This window comes from Augochlora pura, chromosome 6 (genome assembly GCF_028453695.1).
Source record: "Augochlora pura isolate Apur16 chromosome 6, APUR_v2.2.1, whole genome shotgun sequence".
NCBI classification, from domain to species: Eukaryota; Metazoa; Arthropoda; class Insecta; order Hymenoptera; family Halictidae; genus Augochlora; species Augochlora pura.
The window spans coordinates 6,991,938-7,010,231 of NC_135777.1; the positions used below are offsets into that span (position 1 = coordinate 6,991,938).

Genomic DNA, 18,294 nt, shown 5'->3' on the forward strand with positions numbered 1-18,294 from the left:
CATTACCTTAAAATATCTTGTTTAGAATCTCGCATACAGTTAATCGTTTGTTTTTCAGTTACTTTTAATATCGATCTTTCGCTAATTCATTTTACATGTACAAAATTCCATTGCTCATATTGATGAAATATTACAGCATATATCGAGAAATGGCATTTTGAAATTCGTTATTTTACAAAAACTTATGAAATAGAAATAACCTTGTTCTAATCTTTTATTATTTTGTTCATGTACAATTTAAATTATATTCGGGTTATTTCTAGAAACTCAAGGCCTCGATAAGCATTCTATTTGTTCCATAATTGAGTCATAACATTAATTGAAGTGTGAAGTATAATAAGGAGTAAAAACTGAGATACTGTAACTACATACGAATTATCAGAACATTAGAAAAAGAGAACGTAGTTCCTGAGATAACCATAAGTCTGGTTTAATAAGAAAGATATTGTTATCGAATGGAGTGGTATTAATATACCACCGACTCATATAAAGCGTATCGAATTACATCTAACCCGACATACCAATAAATAACAAATATATAATATCGTAGTATGAAATCAATGCTCTCTCTCTCTCTGTTACAATTATTTGATTATAAATGCTTGTAACAAAATCTGTAATTCAATTCTACATAGATTACAATGTAAATTGACTTTTTATATTTTACTGTATCAACATAATTTAATACATGTATCTTTTTATGCATATAAAAAGAGAACAGATAAATATCGTAGGTTTACTATAATAATATAAAAATTATATTTAATCGGAGGACTCATTTTCCCAATATGCCGTTTTTACTGATATCGGTAGCTGTTAGAAAAGTGATTGTAACACAAAAGAACTTTTTAATTACTGTTCACATATGTCCTGGAATTATCAAATTGGAGCGGTATCGACTGCACATAAATACATGTATTCATTTATTGCAATGAGACAAAGAAACGTTCTTTCACTGCCTACTCTTCTTAATCTGCACCGTAGATTCTGTAGTGAAGTTTATTCTGAATCTTGTAAGTTGAACGTTCTTTATGATGGCTCTATGCACATATTCGCCTGCAAGTATCAAAGTGACACTTTTTGTTTTCTCATAAAAATTGCGTGACACTGTTAAGTAAACAACTTAATTTGATCGTCTCTTGCAAAGAATAATAATTAAGAATAAATTCTTCAGACTTAATTGCCGATAACATGTCAATCAAAATATTACCTCTTGCATCAACCATTACACGATTTCTAAAGGGACAGGTAGTTATCTTCGTTTAAACACTTAAGTTACTCCAGTTTTATTGGAACATATTGTCACTGATTTGGAAGAAATATATGTTTCAGTGCATTCTCCCATCATCTATTACTTTTCAACAAATTCGACGGCTACAAGTGCACGAACACGTTGCATATACTTTGTTGAAAAATGCTGGAATTCAGACCCCGCTGTTTAAAGTAGCTAAAAGTCCTAATGAGGTCGTTAAGGCGATCAAGGACCAAGGTATAAAGGACATTGTTCTTAAAGCTCAAGTCCTCACGGGGGGTCGTGGAAAAGGACGTTTTAAAGATACCAATGTTAGCGGTGTTGAAATGTGTGAAACGTAAGTCTGACTAAAAACTTTATTCAATAATTAAGCTATTATCCAATTAAGAGCATATTATTTAATTCAAATACTTTCTTTGCAGGTCTGAAGAAGCAAAGAATGTAGCCAGTAACATGATAGGTAAATATTTAGTAACAAAACAGACTGGAAAAGATGGACGAATTTGTAATTCAGTAATGGTAACGACTAGAATGTACCCCCGCAAAGAATATTATTTATCAGTTATGTTGGAACGCAGTTTCGATGTGAGTCTTACACAGAAATTCAATTATACATGAGCAATTTTATAAGGATTAATAAATTCCCTTACAAATTTCAGGGTGCTGTTATAATCGTCTCTAAGCAAGGCGGTATTAATATCGAGGAAATTGCTGCCACAAATCCTGACGCTATATCGTATATTCCAGTTGATATTACAAAGGGTCTCTCGTCCGAACAAGCAAATAAAATTGCAGATACTTTAGGCGTAAAAGGAGAGGACAAAAAAATAATTTCAACTATCGTTTGCAATCTTTATAAGTTGTTTATCGAAAAGGATGCTTTGTTACTTGAAATAAATCCGTTAGCGTTAGATCTCTGCGAAGAATGTATGTTTAAGAACGATATAAATAATTTATCGAATAAGAGTATTTGATTAGCGATTTACATATTTTCAGATCATGCATTAGACTGTAAATGTTCATTCGATGACAGCGCAGAATTTAGACAAAAAGAATTGTTTGCTCTACGTGATATCTCGCAGATGGATCCTAACGAAGTCCGAGCAAGTAAATTCGATCTAAATTATATAGCTCTCGATGGGAATATAGGATGTATGGTAAATGGTGCTGGATTAGCCATGGCCACTATGGATATAATACAACTCTATGGTGGTTCGCCGGCCAACTTTTTAGATGTAGGTGGTACCGCTACCGCAGAAGCTGTTAAAGAAGCTTTTGAAATAATAGCTTCTGATGAAAAGGTAATTGAAATCAATATTTCTAAGTTTAATTATTAATTACTATACGAATTGAATTTGTTTTAAAAATCTTTAGATAGAAGCCATTTTTGTAAATATATTCGGCGGTATTATGAGATGCGACATAATTGCTCAAGGAATCATTGACGCATCGAAAGATTTGAACTTGAGTTTACCGATAATCGTTAGATTACAAGTAAGTTATCACAAGACAATTCAGATACATATCTGAAAAAATCAGTACATTTTATGTTTGTTTATAAAGGGTACCAACGTGGAGCAAGCAAAAAAATTAATTCAGGACGCTCAATTAAAAGTTATTTCTATAGACGATTTCGCTGGAGCAGCCGAGGCGGCTGTAAAATTGGCGCTAATGGTGAAGTTTGCAAATTCGTTGAATTTAGATATTTCTTTTGTAAACAAAAAATGACGAAAAGAATAGCAAATGGAGAAAGTAAGCAAAAATAATAGTGAAAAAAAATGTAATAGCATTGTATAATTTTTACTTTTTCTTTTTTAATATGTAGTTCTTTTGTATTCGCTTTTCTATATTAATTTATTTACTTTTAAATCGACAATGGAACTTTTAAAACCATCAAATATATGTTAGACTGCGATTATTGTCGTAGTTCTATATGTATAACATATTTGTAGGGATTTAAATGTTATAAAGGAATAAAGAGTCTGCTCTTAATTCGCAAATGCGTTAATATTTTAACTACCGGAAGTCGTTCAATTGATTAAAGAACCCACAATTATTAAGCAATTAATTGCTGCTGAAGTGTTGAGTTTCGTGATCGAGAATCGTTATATGAATCGCCGTTCCCTATTTAGTCTTGTCTAGGCATTCAAAATATAAATTCATAAAGATAATTTGTATAGAATATCTAAGCACATATGAGGACTGCATCGAAACTTTGAAATGATTAAGCCGTTAGCGAGAATGATTTCTGCTTCAAATAATCATTAGCTTAGTGGAATTGTGGTGCCGCCACCGCGGCACAACGCGTGCGGAGTTTGCGTCATGTTTTTGCAGGAAACGTCAAGAAAGGTGGGGACATGAAGGCGCAGCTTACGCTTCGCAGTCCACTGCCATTGCTTTAGTAAGATGGCTACCATGTTATCACGGTCCATCTCACTTGCTGAGAATCTTGCCCGATTCAACGGCTCTAAGGTACGTTAAGGTCATATTTTACACGTAGTAGCCTTCCATCCGTTTGTTTTTATTTTCCTGGAAATAGTTGGTTTGTTTACATACCGAATAAAATCCATCGGATCCGTCGAATGATTCATACGAAGGGCAACTACCATATTTGATGTCTGTAGTCTGCTAAATTGGGCGCCAGGGTCAGTCGATTCGAAGCCAAAGATCGCGGCCTCGCACTAAACTCGATTTTTTCACGAATTATGAGTGTGACAGTTATGCAATGTTCACGCTAATATTTCTATGTTTGTTTGTCCATTCATTGGTCATTGGCTCTACGACGTCTATTCGTATTTAATTAACGGTGATTGAATTATGTCCGAACAAACACCACTTGTCAAACAACTAACAGTGTCGTGTTCTTTGAAAATTCAAAGTTTAAACTGGTCGAGTGATTATTCGTCGTTTGTTTTCCCACTTGTCGGTTAATTCTGTATGTCTTTATTCCCTTCGTCGATATTCATCAACAAATCATTGATTTTCGGAGAATATATCTTTTTTTTCGTTTCCATTGCAATGCCACTTTTATTGTGAAAATTCAAAAAATTATGATACCCCCAGTTACGAAAACTTTATGTAGTAGTAACTGAAAAAATATTTTTTTTTGAAAATAGACAACTATCGAATCTCCAGAGTTTCATTTTAATCCCTTAAATTTACACAATTTAAGACGTTTCTTTGGCTACAGAATCTTCTTTGTTAATTATAAACAATGAATTACAGGCAATAGAGATCTAATGTGACATATGTAGGTCATTATCACTGATCGATCTCTGAGTTCAGATTATTTTTAAATCGAACAGGCAATAGAGTATTTTGAGCCTATGAAATGTCAATGACAATGACAAGGTGTTGGACTCTGTATCTGAAACATGTTTGTTACTACCCTTGGACATTGTTCCTTGTAATGTTAAAAATATAAATTATGAATTAATTAGATATTGTAATACATACGTTGTTATTTAAATTAATTATTTAATAAGAATATTAGATTTAGTGTACGTACTATAATCTATGTTTGTTGCTTTTATGTTAAATTTATTTTTTAATTTTTTGTTGTAGATACTAAGATGCAAGACAAACTTAGTGAAGCAACCGGTGAGAAATCTAAATGTGCACGAGCACATCAGCTACAGCCTTTTAAATGAAGCTGGAGTGCCAACTCCAAAATTTGGAGTTGCAAAAACTCCCGATGAAGCAGCAAAACTTGCAGCTGACTTAAAAAGCAAAGACATTGTTTTGAAGGCGCAAGTTTTAGCTGGTGGCAGAGGAAAAGGTCATTTTAAAGACTCCAATGTCAGTGGTGTAAAAATGTGTGAAACGTAAGTCAATGGAAGTGATCACATTGAAATGATGTATCATTTTTTAATATACTTGTATTTTATTTGCAGGCCAGAAGAAGCGAAGAAGCTAGCCAGTCAAATGTTAGGTAAATTATTAATTACGAAACAGACCGGCGAAGCTGGTAGGATATGCAATGCAGTGATGGTGACACAACGCATGTTTCCTCGCAAAGAGTACTACCTTGCAGTCATGATGGAAAGAGCCTTTGGTGTATGTTGATGAATAATATACAAAATTCGAATCGATAAGAAAACAATGGAAAACACGTGAACTTTTATTTTAAGGGTCCAGTTATAATAGCTTCGAGTCAAGGTGGTGTAAATATTGAAGAAGTTGCAGCAACTAATCCTACTGCTATCATGTACGAACCCATCGACATCCAAAAAGGAATCACAAAAGAACAGGCGGATCGCATTGCCGTTAAACTCGGTCTGCAAAATGTTAAGGATTATATTTCCAATATCATTGTAAATCTGTATAAAATGTTCATTAAGAAGGATGCGCTTCTCTTGGAAGTAAATCCTCTTGCAGAGGACATTAATGGAAACTGTAAGTTTAATGTAAGAATTTATAGGGAAAGGTATCGATTGACGTTATACTTTATTACAAACGTTATTTTGTTGTACTTAGATTTTGCTTTGGACTGCAAGTGCAGATTCGATGATAATGCTGAATTCAGGCAAAAAGAATTATTCGGCTTGAGAGATTGGACTCAAGAAGACACTAAAGAGGTCGAAGCAGCTAAGTTTGACCTAAATTACATCGCGCTTGACGGCAATATTGGCTGTATGGTTAACGGAGCCGGATTAGCTATGGCTACCATGGATATTATAAAACTGCATGGAGGAGAACCAGCCAATTTCTTAGACGTTGGCGGTGGAGCATCGACCTCTGCTGTAAAGGAAGCATTTAAAATTATTACATCCGATTCACGAGTAAGTAATACGTTTTAATATATTTCTTAACAAACCATACAAATTTGTTACCCATTTAAAGAAAATATTTTGCTTGCATCAACACAGGTTCACGCTCTCCTGGTTAATATATTCGGTGGTATTATGAGGTGTGATGTTATCGCTGAGGGAATTATAGCTGCAACTAAAGAACTTAGCTTAAAAATTCCTGTCGTTGTTCGATTGCAGGTATTGTGACTAAAGAATAGCGCTTTTCTTTTTTAATAATAATGTGACACGAAATTATAAAACATTCAAACGTTTCCTTGTTTCTAGGGTACTAATGTAGACGAGGCAAAAGCTTTAATCGCAAACGCAGGATTAAAGATTGTGCCGATCGACGATCTCGACGAAGCTGCCCGAGTTGCAGTTAAACTGTCTACGATTGTTAAGTTAGCGCAATCGGAGAATCTCAGCGTTAACTTCGAGATACCTTCAATTTCATAGATATAGCGAAAATTGTAATATACACGTTATCAGAAAAACGAAGAAAATCAAGAATGTATTCTCGAGCATTGTTAAACGGTTGGAACAACATTTGAAAGTAATTAACTACATAACAATTTCGAATGTTATTTCTGCGCTTATCTCTTTAGAATCATATTTTCAGTGTTTCAAATACCGCCGCGCGGAATAGAAAATTGTTCGTCGAATGTGTTCTGGACAAGACTTATACTTTTCTGTAAGAACACACACACATACAGTTTCTTCACAATCCTGTAAATGTTGAATGCTAGACAAATTTATTCAAACTATATCCATTCGAATTCTTTGTTGTTGCTTCTCTTCCAATGTAAGCACAAACTTACTGTTGACAGAAATGTGTAGGCTTTTCCGAGGGTATCGTTTATTGCTTACCCATCAACGGGTCTCTGTGATTCAGTATTAAAACTAAGTTATACGATGTATATTTATCAACATAGCTATATTTTTTGCACGGAAAATCAATACAACATACATTCAATCATTGTCCGCGAGGGAACCAATTGTAATACTACCCACAAAAAAAGAAATTGTTGTATGTAAACTATATGTCATCCTAGCAATGGCCTGTTTAATGTAACATAGCATATGTGTAGTTATATGTATACATATATATAAATTATTTTACGTAATTTTCATTTGTTTTATTTTTTGTTAACGATGAAGTACGCAACGCGAATGTTTTTTCATCGCCCTGAAATATAACGATGATACAAATAACACGGCGAGTCTCGTGTCGTAAGTTAACGAAATATATCAAATAAATGACACGATTCGCAATGTCGACCATTTCGAAAAAAAATTGTCTTTGCTAAACATATATACAACAACGTAATATTACGTTAAATACAATCCAAACCTTTGAATAAAACTGCAACTGTTCTTTCACATGTAGTTTAAAATTGTTATCCGTTTATTATTTCATAAGAATTTTAAAACTGTGCATAGTTATAGTTATACACTGCATAAAAAAAAATTTAGATGTCAAAACATTATTTGAATAACATATTTATTAACTTGAAACTATATACAGATTTTTAAATATTTGTTAGAAAAGAAACAAGATTAATTTTCAAATATGTTGAATTTAAATTATTATATTATAATTACTTCCAGATTGGCCCATTTCAGTTGACTTCTGCCCACTTACGCCCACCGCGTATGCGTACACCATGCATTCGCGTGCATCTATCTGTAAACTGAGCCAGTCAGCCAGTCTGGATTAGCTAAGCAGCCGTACATTGGTATGTGTGCTATAGGAGCGACTGTGACGTTTCTTATAGGGAAAAAGTAAAGCGACATCCGTACAGCGCCAATTGATATAGCGACAAAATGCTCAAACTATTAACCAGTCTCGATTGTCGGTAATTTGGCTACAGTTTCATCGTTTTACTACTACTGCAATTGGCGCTATACAGACCCCGAACGGGGCTTCATTTTGTCTCCAAAAGAGATGCCATTATCGCCAGATTAAATTTAATCAGAGTATACATGTAATTAGAAAATATAGTTACGCTAATAGTGGGGGCATTATCGTGTAAATATTATAATTCTGAATTGCCGTCGCGACGAGTCTTTATCTAATCGTAGTTCAGGATCATAATGCCCCCCAATAAATGCGTCACGCCGCTGTGCGGGATTCCTTATCTTTCGTAAATTTCGCTATATTATCTCTTACTAATACATTACAACTTGAATAACTCGCGACAAAGTGTCCTCTATACTTGCTGCAGATTACCAATCACTATCATAGACCTGACCGTAGCACCCCGCTCGGCTACTTAATTGTAAAGCATTTTTATTCCCACCATTTCAACGCGCATCCAATCCACACTGGATCCTGTCTTAACAGTAATTCGCCAACCAATGAGAGAAGAGCAGATTCGGTAACTGCCTCTATATTACTGAACGATTTTGGGCCCGTATTAGGGTGGTAACGTAAGGCATTACTATATGTGATAAAGAGGGGAACACTGCTTCTTACCGTTTGTTATTTGTTTGCATTTGTCTTTCGTGACCCGTAGACATCACTTACGTTGTACCGTAACGAAAATTTCGTATTCGTGACACTGTTTTAATTTTAGTTCACCAAATTCGAAACTTTTCACTTTGAAAATATGGTGAGAACTAAAGCAGATCGTGTGCCAGGCAAAGGTGATCGAATTTTCTAAAAAATTCTTTGTGTTACCGAACTTTCTAAACATTTCTTTTGTTCGCGCTTACATTGGCTTCTATCCGTCGTTCAATTTACTGTTATTTAAAGTTTCACATGTCAAATTAAAGGCTTTCTTTTTTACTTTTAGAAAATGTATGCATAGCGATTAATTTTGTTTAAAATTACGTTTTATGTTGTTTGCAGCCGTTGGCGGCAAAGCACCGGCTAAGGCTGTGAAAAGTACTCCCGTGAAAGCAGTCGCAGGACCGAGTAAAGGTAGAAGAAATTTCAAGTAATTTGAATAAAGAACGTAGTAGCTGTATAAATATTTTCTCCTCGTTAAGTACAGTATATATTGCTGAAATTTCAAATAGAAAAATTTCATTGTAGGAAAGAATTATTCAGGCGGTAATCCGTATCATCCAAGAGAGACACCTGTTTGGCAAAAGCCAATTACATTTTTCCTCAATCAAGATTCTTCAAAAGAGCATCCTCCATCATCTCAGGTATATTTTTACATAATTACACTGAATATGCAACTTGGTCCGGTAGTATGTTTGACATTGATTTATCATTGACAGGAGAATGGAGATCAGAACACAAATGAGGAAACAGGAGATGAATCAGATTAAAAAAGTCCACAGTTCGAATTTTTCTAATCAGTGCCATATTATTATCTTCTTATTATTTTTCAGTAGAATAATTATTTATTTTTTATAGATTGCATAAGCATAACTAATTTATATTTTTATTAGATAGATGACAAAAACTGTAAGTTTTTGAACATATGTGATAAGAAGTAAAGAAAGTGAGTTTGGTTTCTATGTTTTTGATAATAAGTATTAAATAAGTTATTGTAAACATGTCTTCTCAAACGTGATATAAAATATGTTCATTTCATTGTAGATGCTCATGCAAATATTGTTCCTATTGCAAAATCAACGATCATACCTAAAATGTTTAGTGCTTTGTATTTTTAATATTGATATTTGCATAAAATCTGCAGACTGGTTGTAAATAATTAACTCAATCAACAAAGCTTTAATACTGTAAAGGTATAATAAATAATAAAGTATTTTTATACGTAGACGGATTGCAGTGATTTTAATTTGGTTACATATACAATTCGATGAAACTGACTTTGTAAATAATACATATTGTCATGCTTCCCAATGTTGTCAATTTCATGCGCACAGTATTTTTATCTTCTTTCACGCCGTGGATCTAAGAATACACGGATAAAGCATATCGAGACGTGCCGTAAGGATGGACAACATGCATTTCGGCTAATTCGATTTGGAATTATGCGCTTAATTTCGCTTTTACTTACCGCAGACCTCAACCATGGACCCGAGATCGGTCCCATGATTCAGCCGCTATATGCTTGGTCCAAGAAGGACTATACATACCAGCTTGTAGAACCGGCAACCCTGTTAGTGTATGGGTCAACATTTTTGAGGTCATTAACACCGAAAATTCCAAGAGAAGTTTCTCCTCTATGATATTTGTTCTCAGTGATTGTCGTGTCTGGCCGTTCTGATGGGTTCACGAACACAGAATTACCATCAAAATTTTGGCAGTCGGAGTTGCGGTAAAGATTCGCAGTATTGAAATGTTGCGGGCGGTGAAATTTCATTGAAACAAAGTTTTCTAATAAGGTCTTGAACGGAACGGAACGGGATCGATTTCAGTGTCGCCTGTTCCCCGGAGGCTCCGTAATTTTCTGTTCTTTTCGTTGAATTAAAACTGTAGGAATATTGTGAACGACAACTGTAACCGGCTGTGAAAAACTTTTCAATCATGGCTAGTGTCTCTTATCACATTGCTAACTTGCTGGAGAAGGTAGTTATCACGACTTTATAAACGTACTCTTTATCATGTTTGACATTATGTATCTTTATTTGTTACTTTGATATTATCCCGAACGAAACTGTTATTACTGCAACCGATAATAATACTCAACTTTTACATAACCTTTATCCGTGTAAAAAGCTTCTGTTGATTTTATAAAGCCAGTTGATCTACGAAAATGTGTATGCATCGATTTATTTATGTAACTTAATTTTCCTTTTTTGTACGAAAACGAACCCACCGTGTTTCGCTGTTATCTATTAAAATCATTCGCTGCAATAAGTGCATCGTTTTAGTGAGTCAAAGACAGCACAAGTTGTCCAAAGAAATTGTTTTACGTAAAAATTGTTCTCATTTTAAACCGTGACATTGCATATTTTCGCGATCAATGGTGTTTTCTCTTTGTCTTGGTTTCCCTATGAAAAATAAGTTTATTCTTTTTAACAAATTTGATTATTTTAGATGACCTCCAGTGATAAGGATTTCAGATTTATGGCAACCAATGATCTGATGAGCGAACTACAAAAAGATAGCATTAAATTGGACGATGAATCGGAGCGGAAAGTTGTAAAAATGCTTTTGAAGCTTTTAGAAGACAAAAACGGAGAAGTACAAAATCTTGCTGTAAAATGGTACAGTTATATATAAATTAAGCTTAGAATTAAAACGTTGCTTTTAATATAGTTTATTCTGAGATTAGTTTCCGATAGATGTAAATATCCAGACTTCCTTTAATTTAAACGTTTAGTTAAGTTCTTTCTTGCCTTTGCAAGATTGTCTCTGTATTTGGACATGATTACAGAAACGTGTCCAATTTCAGTTTGGGCCCATTAGTCAATAAAGTAAAGGAGTACCAAGTGGAAACTATTGTAGACGCGCTGTGTAATAACATGGTGTCGGACAAAGAACAGTTAAGAGATATCTCCAGTATCGGATTGAAGACTGTAATTTCCGAACTTCCTTTAGGATCCAGTGAACTTGTTGCGAACGTTTGTAAACGAATAACTGGTCGTCTTAGCAGCGCTATCGAAAAAGTAATTGTTGTCGTTAAATCGCTAACACATTTAATATTGTCCGTAAAAGGAAAACTACTAATTACAATTTACATAGCAGGAAGATGTATCTGTACAACTCGAAGCTCTTGATATCGTAGCTGATTTATTGTCTCGATTTGGTGCTTTACTAGTCACCTTTCATTCTATCATTTTGTCTGCTCTGTTACCACAACTCTCTTCCCCGCGTCAAGCAGTGCGGAAACGTACCATAGTAGCGTTGAGCCACCTGTTGACTTCGAGTAACAATTACTTGTACAATAAACTGTTGGATCATTTGCTTGAAGGTCTTTCTATTCAAACTGCTAAAAATGTGGTACGCACTTACATACAATGCATCGCGTCTATTTGGTAAGTATTTTTTTAGAAAAATTTCTGGAACCCGCTCCGTTTACGATCCTCTACTACTACCGTTAAATTTCAGTCGTCAAGCCGGACACAGATTTGGCGAGCAAATAGGGAGGGTGATGCCTCTAATCTTGCAGTATAGTATGGACGACGACGACGAACTAAGAGAATATTGTTTGCAAGCTTTCGAATCTTTTGTATACAGATGTCCTAAAGAAATTACACCACATATAAGTAAAGTGAGATATCTCGTTGTACGGTATTGTTACAGATCTAGACACGTGCTTCGCTAAACTGAACAAACAACATTTTTGTAGATTATAGATATTTGTTTGATGTACATCACGTACGACCCAAATTATAATTACGATGATGATATGAATGATGCATCCGATGGAGAAGGTGCTGTGATGGAAATAGAAGAAGATGGAGAAGAAGATGCGGAAGATGAGTACTCAGACGATGATGATATGAGTTGGAAGGTTCGTAGAGCAGCTGCAAAGTGTCTTGAAGCTGTTGTTTCCAGTAGACGAGAACTTCTCCCAGAACTTTACAAGGATGTTTCACCAGCTTTAATTGCAAGATTTAAAGGTATTTTTGTACAAAATGATGTATTCAACAAAAATGACTATTAACTAAATACATTTGTGTATGTTAATAGAAAGAGAAGAAAACGTAAAATCGGATATATTCCATGCATACATCGCTCTTTTGAAACAAACTAGACCAGCCACTGGATTACCGCTTGATCCTGATGCGATGGAGGATGATGACGGTCCGATATCGTTACTTCAACAGCAAGTTCCGTTAATAGTAAAAGCAGTCCATCGTCAGATGAAAGAGAAAAGTATCAAAACCAGACAAGACTGTTTTTCACTGTTAAAGGAGTTAGTACTTGTTCTGCCCGGTGCTTTGAACAATCATATACCGGCATTGATATCTGGTATTCAATACTCATTGGGAGACAAAAATTCTTCATCGAATATGAAGATCGACGCGCTGGCCTTCGTGCATACATTATTAATCACACATCAACCAGATGTCTTTCATCCTCACATGGCGGTCTTAGCACCGCCCATTATAGCTGCAGTTGGAGATCCATTTTACAAAATTACAGCGGAGGCGTTACTGGTATTGCAACAGCTTGTTCAAGTAATTAGACCGCACGGTAGGTTGGAAATATTGTATTTAAACGAGTTTAGTGAAATTAGCAGAATTAAGATGCATGTTGTTTCAGATAAACCATGTTACTTTGACTTGACATCGCTGTCTGGCGAGATATATCGTTGCACTTTAACCAGACTAAGAACTGCAGACATCGATCAAGAAGTGAAGGAAAGAGCGATCGCTTGTATGGGTCAAATTCTAGCACACTTCGGTGACATTCTGTCAGATGAATTGCACGTATGCCTGCCTATATTCCTAGACAGGCTTCGAAACGAGATAACGCGACTTACAACTGTTAAGGCCTTAACGTGTATAGCATCGTCGCCTTTGAGAGTAGATCTTAAACCGATTATGGTATGTGTACTCCATTGTATACGATATATAATTCAAACTTTGAATTTTACATATACTTCGTTGTATTATTATCATTGGACTTCCTATAGGACGAGGCTATTCCAATTCTTGGATCATTTCTCCGAAAAAATCAACGAGCTTTGAAACTGTGTTCTCTACCACTTTTAGATACTCTCGTGCAAAATTATAGCTCTGCTCTTCACGTAGATTTATTAGATAAGGTAATGTATATTATATTAATTACATATAATTAAATGTCAACCGCATGTCTACTAAAATTTCGTTCGATAGGTAACCACGGAGCTACCGGCATTATTAAATGAGACTGATCTACACATTGCGCAATTAACTCTTAATCTTCTTACCGTTATCGCGATGCTACACCCAGTCGCCCTGACAAGGGTGTCTGACAACATCCTTCCAGAAATATTAGTTTTGGTAAAATCTCCACTGCTCCAAGGTAAACCTTAATCACTATTTAAAATTGTTATAATATCAGAATTTTCGTTCCACATCATCGTTCATTACCTTCTTTTTACAGGGGTGGCCTTAACTTCTATGCTGGAATTTTTCCAAGCATTGGTCCAGGCGGACATACAGGGTTTGGGATATAGAGAATTGCTTTCAATGTTGATAGCGCCCGTTAATCAATCTGTTCTTCATAAACAAGCCTATCATTCTCTCGCTAAATGCGCGGCTGCGTTAACAATTACTTGGCATCAGGAAGCTCAAGCGGTGGTAGAACAATTTCTAAAGGACGTTCAAAATCCTCAAAGTGACGCACAACACATCTTCGCGCTATTAGTCATCGGTGAAATAGGCAGACACGTGTAAGCAATGTCGCAAACCGTTCTGAATATACATATGCCTATTTAATTTTCTTTTCGTTTAGGGACTTAAGTGGAATCGTATCTCTGAAGCATATAATTTTAAACTCATTCTCGTCCCATTCGGAGGAAGTGAAATCGGCAGCTAGTTACACATTAGGGAACATAGCAGTCGGCAATCTTCCAGAATATTTACCATTCATATTGAAGGAAATTGAGGCACAACCAAAACGTCAATATCTTCTTTTGCATTCGTTAAAAGAGGTAGAGAAACATTTTGTCAAATTACAAGTGCAAAAATGTATTAAATAATTTTGAGACTATCTGTTCAATTAAAAGGTTATCCTTGTAGAAAATATTGTACATCTGTGTATCTGAAATATGTGACCATCTAAATTTCCAGATCATCACATGTCAATCTGCTAGTCTGTCCGGTGTATCCAACTTGCAAAATTTCGTGCCTTCAATCTGGATGTTGTTGTACAGGCATTGTGAATGTACGGAAGAAGGCACGCGGAACGTTGTCGCGGAATGTCTAGGAAAACTTACTCTGATCGATCCTGCTACTTTATTACCGAAGTTACAAGAATCATTGAAATCACCTTCTGCGTTTATGAGAACTACCACAGTGACGGCGGTCAAGTTCACAATTTCTGATCAGGTATATCGAAAAGCAATATTGTTATCTTACATAGAAGTAAATTACGATGTTTCCCACAGCCTCAGCAAATCGACGTCATGTTGAAACAATGCATGGGAAATTTCTTGGTGGCTTTGGAGGATCCTGACCTGAACGTAAGAAGGGTAGCTTTAGTTGCATTCAATTCGGCAGCTCATAATAAACCAATGCTAATCAGAGATTTGTTAGATTCTGTGTTACCACATCTGTACGCTGAAACTAAGATAAAGGTACTTGAAATATATTTTTATTGCGAATGTTACTTCTTTATCGTAAGAGGATATTAATCTTTTGACTTACCTATACAGAAAGAATTGATAAGAGAAGTTGAAATGGGACCGTTTAAACACACGGTTGACGACGGTCTGGATCTTAGAAAAGCAGCATTCGAATGCATGTACACATTATTAGATTCATGCCTCGATCGGCTGGATGTTTTTAATTTTCTAAATCACGTCGAAAATGGTCTCAGAGATCACTATGATATCAAGATGTTGACCTATCTTATGACGGCCAGGCTTGCTCAACTATGTCCTACGGCCGTCTTACAAAGTGAATATTACACACTAATTATTAGATTGCAGCTCTTTATGCATTTATAATATATGCGAAGGGTATTACTGATTTTTGTCTACGTAATATCAATTTGCAGGGCTGGAAAGGTTAGTTGAACCGTTGAAGAGTACTTGTACAATGAAAGTGAAAGCAAATTCGGTTAAGCAAGAATATGAGAAACAAGATGAATTGAAACGATCGGCATTGAGGGCGGTCGCAGCGTTAGTAACAATTCCAGATGCCGGTAAATATTTATTCGAATCGCTATATTGATTGCATAATCTGTGAGGCTCGCATATTTTTTTCAGATAAAAATCCGTCACTATGCGAGTTCGTAACGCAGATCAAAGCAACACCCGAGTTGCAACCACTTTTCGAAATAATTCAGAAGGATTGCAGCGGAAGCAGTATGAATGAAACCAACGCGATGGATCAGAGTTAAAAGTCTACGATCTGGCTTTTTTGTATCTCACATTAGACCGCTATTAGCTATGCATGATCGCGGTCATATTATTCATAGTTTATTTCTATACGTTATTTTTTCATTATTGTCCTTGATCCGAAACGTAGTTTGAAATGAATGTGATTTCATGTAACACGCCATGTATAAATTACGAAAAATAAATTTGCCAATTGTAAGCATTTTACGATAACGTATCAGGCTTCGGTTTATCGGTAAAACGACTGAATTTATTTTTTAAAAAGCAGAAATGAAAAGAAAAATCGTCCTCTGAACACTTTAACTAATAAAAACCCGAAGATTTTGGAAACGTGATCTTTCTCACGTTTTGGAGATGCTTAATTTAAAATTGCGCCAATCGTTGATGTTCTGTATGATTAATATTAGATCATCTTGCAATCGTTCATATGTTAATTGACTCATTTATTCCAATACTTAATAAATTTTTTAGCAAGTTTGCAACCATTATTTTTAAATAATATATTACAAATCTTAAGCGACAGAGGGTTGATAAACGTTGGATATTAAATCTTCCTCTCCCTCCCTCCCAATCCCCCCTCTCTCCCTATTTGTGCTTTTTATTTATAAAAAAATTGTATCAATGTGTGACCATATGAGCGGTACTGTGAATAAACCGTTTAGTGCGAGGATAAAGTCCAGACAGACCTTCACCTAATTCCGACACATGTCACGAGTCACATATTTCTCGAGTAATTGAAAAAATTAGTTTTCGTTCACCATCATTTATATTTTCGAAAGCTTTTAACAAAATCGTTGAGGAAATATTAATTTTCATTAAATACAATAACATTTAATAATGCTAATATATAATATAATATTTAATATATTTACAATTGATTATTTAATAAATACAACTATTACTCAAAGGTATCGATTGTATAAGATATGAATTAAAAGAATGATGCAATTCGATAATAAAATTCCGGTGTTTCGAGAAACGTTCGTTTCGTAAGAAGAACTGTAGCACGATACATTCTAGGAATAGAGGTCTACCAAAAAGTTTTGACGTTGCGAAGAATCACGTAGGCACTCCCGCGAGGCGAATCGCTCATTGTCAGAGACAACGACACAACGTATAGTCGTGTGTGCACGATGGGACAGAACGCGAAGATGCAGGCTCATCGATTCGTCAGCATTAAATTGCATTTATAGCTTCTCGTGTACGCAAGAGGGAGGACGGTTATATGTACAGTTATCGTTCTTATTACTCTCATCGTCTTTAAATTAATTCTCTCAAGTGACAAACCTTGCGTCCAATCTGTGGATAAAACAACTTTTTATACAATTTAAAAGAATAATCTCTAATTTCCATTATGGATTACGTTACAGTTGTATCCTAAAACAATTGCTGACAGATAGCGTCGATAATAATTCATATAGCACGTTGTATTTGTGAATAACACAATTAAACGAGTATATTTTATTAACGTATGTCGAGTGCGGTTTAAAAAAAATGCGATGCATGCCTCGGTTCTTCATTTTCTTTTTCCGTGTCCGGTCTGGTTCCTCGCGGCACAGGCAGTTCACAGTAACTTCAGGCTCTGAATAATACATACGTTGACTTTCTTTGAGGAAGACATCCATATCAAGTGACTCCAACGAATAATAAAAGAAGGAAAATATTAAATGAGATAAGAATTAAATTACGAAGTTAAATACTATACGAGTATACGAAGGATCTAAAAACATCTTGATGGAAACATTTTTCCGCCCTTTTGATGACAGCAGCGATTAACAACAGACGAAGACATATTTTAACAAAATGTCACATTAATTATGGATATATATATAAAATATAAGGATGTTGGCCCAGAACTACTGTAATTTAATCATGTATGATAATATTACTGATAAGAAAAATACAACTTAACGAAACATTTCCACGTTTACGATTAATGCATACAATTTTTAAGGTCATTTTTTTTAGGAGAAATAAAAAAATGGATCATATTATGTTAACAGCTTTATCGACATTCATTGAAAGAAACATGAAAATTCAACAAAAGTACATATCGTGTAGCTATTTTGTTTGAATCGTTTGTGGCGGTTCTAACGAATTATTATAAGAGAAAAGAAACTTCGTTGATTCTGGTAAATAATTTGTTTAACAATTCTGTGATCAATATCAGGCATAATATTCCAAAGAGAACTTAACCTTGGTAAATTTAGGGTTTCCAATTAGGCCACCCTTTCGCTTTTTCGACCGTTAGGACCCGGTGGGTTGGCCGATCGCGAAACGGTGGTGGGGGCTATATAAAAGGGGAGTACGTCCACGGAACGGCGTACTGTGC

General features: G+C 35.1%; 4 protein-coding genes across 6 annotated transcripts; all 4 read left to right on the top strand.

Annotated features, from left to right (window-relative positions):
• The first annotated feature begins 112 nt into the window (after positions 1-112).
• On the top strand, positions 113-3,370 carry LOC144471670 (succinate--CoA ligase [ADP-forming] subunit beta, mitochondrial-like). The gene is made up of 6 exons (XM_078183952.1): positions 113-1,589; positions 1,675-1,837; positions 1,912-2,179; positions 2,249-2,553; positions 2,627-2,746; positions 2,816-3,370. Exons 1-6 carry the CDS (start codon positions 1,324-1,326, stop codon positions 2,978-2,980), a joined length of 1,287 nt encoding a protein of 428 aa, XP_078040078.1. The 5' UTR covers positions 113-1,323; the 3' UTR covers positions 2,981-3,370.
• Positions 3,371-3,591: 221 nt separating this feature from the next.
• Positions 3,592-7,167, top strand: LOC144471669 (succinate--CoA ligase [ADP-forming] subunit beta, mitochondrial-like). The gene is made up of 7 exons (XM_078183951.1): positions 3,592-3,724; positions 4,817-5,076; positions 5,146-5,308; positions 5,383-5,647; positions 5,729-6,033; positions 6,121-6,240; positions 6,328-7,167. The coding sequence occupies exons 1-7, from the start codon at positions 3,659-3,661 to the stop codon at positions 6,496-6,498; spliced, it is 1,350 nt and encodes a 449-aa protein (XP_078040077.1). The 5' UTR covers positions 3,592-3,658; the 3' UTR covers positions 6,499-7,167.
• A 1,241-nt stretch (positions 7,168-8,408) lies between these two features.
• LOC144471164 (PCNA-associated factor) lies at positions 8,409-9,731 on the top strand. The gene is made up of 5 exons (XM_078182973.1): positions 8,409-8,420; positions 8,619-8,688; positions 8,894-8,965; positions 9,080-9,195; positions 9,271-9,731. Exons 2-5 carry the CDS (start codon positions 8,652-8,654, stop codon positions 9,319-9,321), a joined length of 276 nt encoding a protein of 91 aa, XP_078039099.1. The 5' UTR covers positions 8,409-8,420; positions 8,619-8,651; the 3' UTR covers positions 9,322-9,731.
• A 497-nt stretch (positions 9,732-10,228) lies between these two features.
• On the top strand, positions 10,229-16,179 carry Cand1 (Cullin-associated and neddylation-dissociated 1). Of its 3 annotated transcripts, none has more exons than XM_078183197.1 (17): positions 10,229-10,531; positions 11,003-11,172; positions 11,361-11,574; positions 11,651-11,943; positions 12,017-12,179; positions 12,258-12,531; positions 12,602-13,108; positions 13,178-13,461; positions 13,551-13,682; positions 13,753-13,921; positions 14,003-14,291; positions 14,354-14,552; positions 14,692-14,949; positions 15,009-15,197; positions 15,276-15,519; positions 15,620-15,766; positions 15,831-16,179. In XM_078183197.1, the coding sequence occupies exons 1-17, from the start codon at positions 10,490-10,492 to the stop codon at positions 15,962-15,964; spliced, it is 3,708 nt and encodes a 1,235-aa protein (XP_078039323.1). In that variant the 5' UTR covers positions 10,229-10,489; the 3' UTR covers positions 15,965-16,179. The 3 variants fall into 3 exon arrangements, with proteins under 3 accessions (XP_078039323.1, XP_078039324.1, XP_078039325.1); XM_078183198.1 differs by having other exon boundaries at positions 11,654-11,943; XM_078183199.1 differs by lacking the exon at positions 10,229-10,531 and having other exon boundaries at positions 11,041-11,172; positions 11,343-11,574.
• The last annotated feature ends 2,115 nt before the right edge of the window (positions 16,180-18,294 follow it).

Bases quoted from the DNA above. Each gene is read 5' to 3' on its own strand.
- LOC144471164 (XM_078182973.1), top strand. From the start codon at position 8,652: ATGGTGAGAACTAAAGCAGATCGTGTGCCAGGCAAAG. The intron at 8,689-8,893 runs GTGATCGAATTT...TGTTGTTTGCAG, and splicing joins AGATCGTGTGCCAGGCAAAG to CCGTTGGCGGCAAAGCACCG. The intron at 8,966-9,079 runs GTAGAAGAAATT...ATTTCATTGTAG, and splicing joins AGTCGCAGGACCGAGTAAAG to GAAAGAATTATTCAGGCGGT.
- Cand1 (XM_078183197.1), top strand. From the start codon at position 10,490: ATGGCTAGTGTCTCTTATCACATTGCTAACTTGCTGGAGAAG. The intron at 12,532-12,601 runs GTATTTTTGTAC...GTATGTTAATAG, and splicing joins TTTAATTGCAAGATTTAAAG to AAAGAGAAGAAAACGTAAAA. The intron at 14,553-14,691 runs GTAGAGAAACAT...CTAAATTTCCAG, and splicing joins TTTTGCATTCGTTAAAAGAG to ATCATCACATGTCAATCTGC.
- LOC144471670 (XM_078183952.1), top strand. From the start codon at position 1,324: ATGTTTCAGTGCATTCTCCCATCATCTATTACTTTTCAACAAATTCGA. The intron at 1,590-1,674 runs GTAAGTCTGACT...CTTTCTTTGCAG, and splicing joins GGTGTTGAAATGTGTGAAAC to GTCTGAAGAAGCAAAGAATG. The intron at 2,554-2,626 runs GTAATTGAAATC...AAAAATCTTTAG, and splicing joins TAATAGCTTCTGATGAAAAG to ATAGAAGCCATTTTTGTAAA.
- LOC144471669 (XM_078183951.1), top strand. From the start codon at position 3,659: ATGGCTACCATGTTATCACGGTCCATCTCACTTGCTGAGAATCTTGCC. The intron at 3,725-4,816 runs GTACGTTAAGGT...TTTTTGTTGTAG, and splicing joins CCCGATTCAACGGCTCTAAG to ATACTAAGATGCAAGACAAA. The intron at 6,241-6,327 runs GTATTGTGACTA...CCTTGTTTCTAG, and splicing joins CTGTCGTTGTTCGATTGCAG to GGTACTAATGTAGACGAGGC.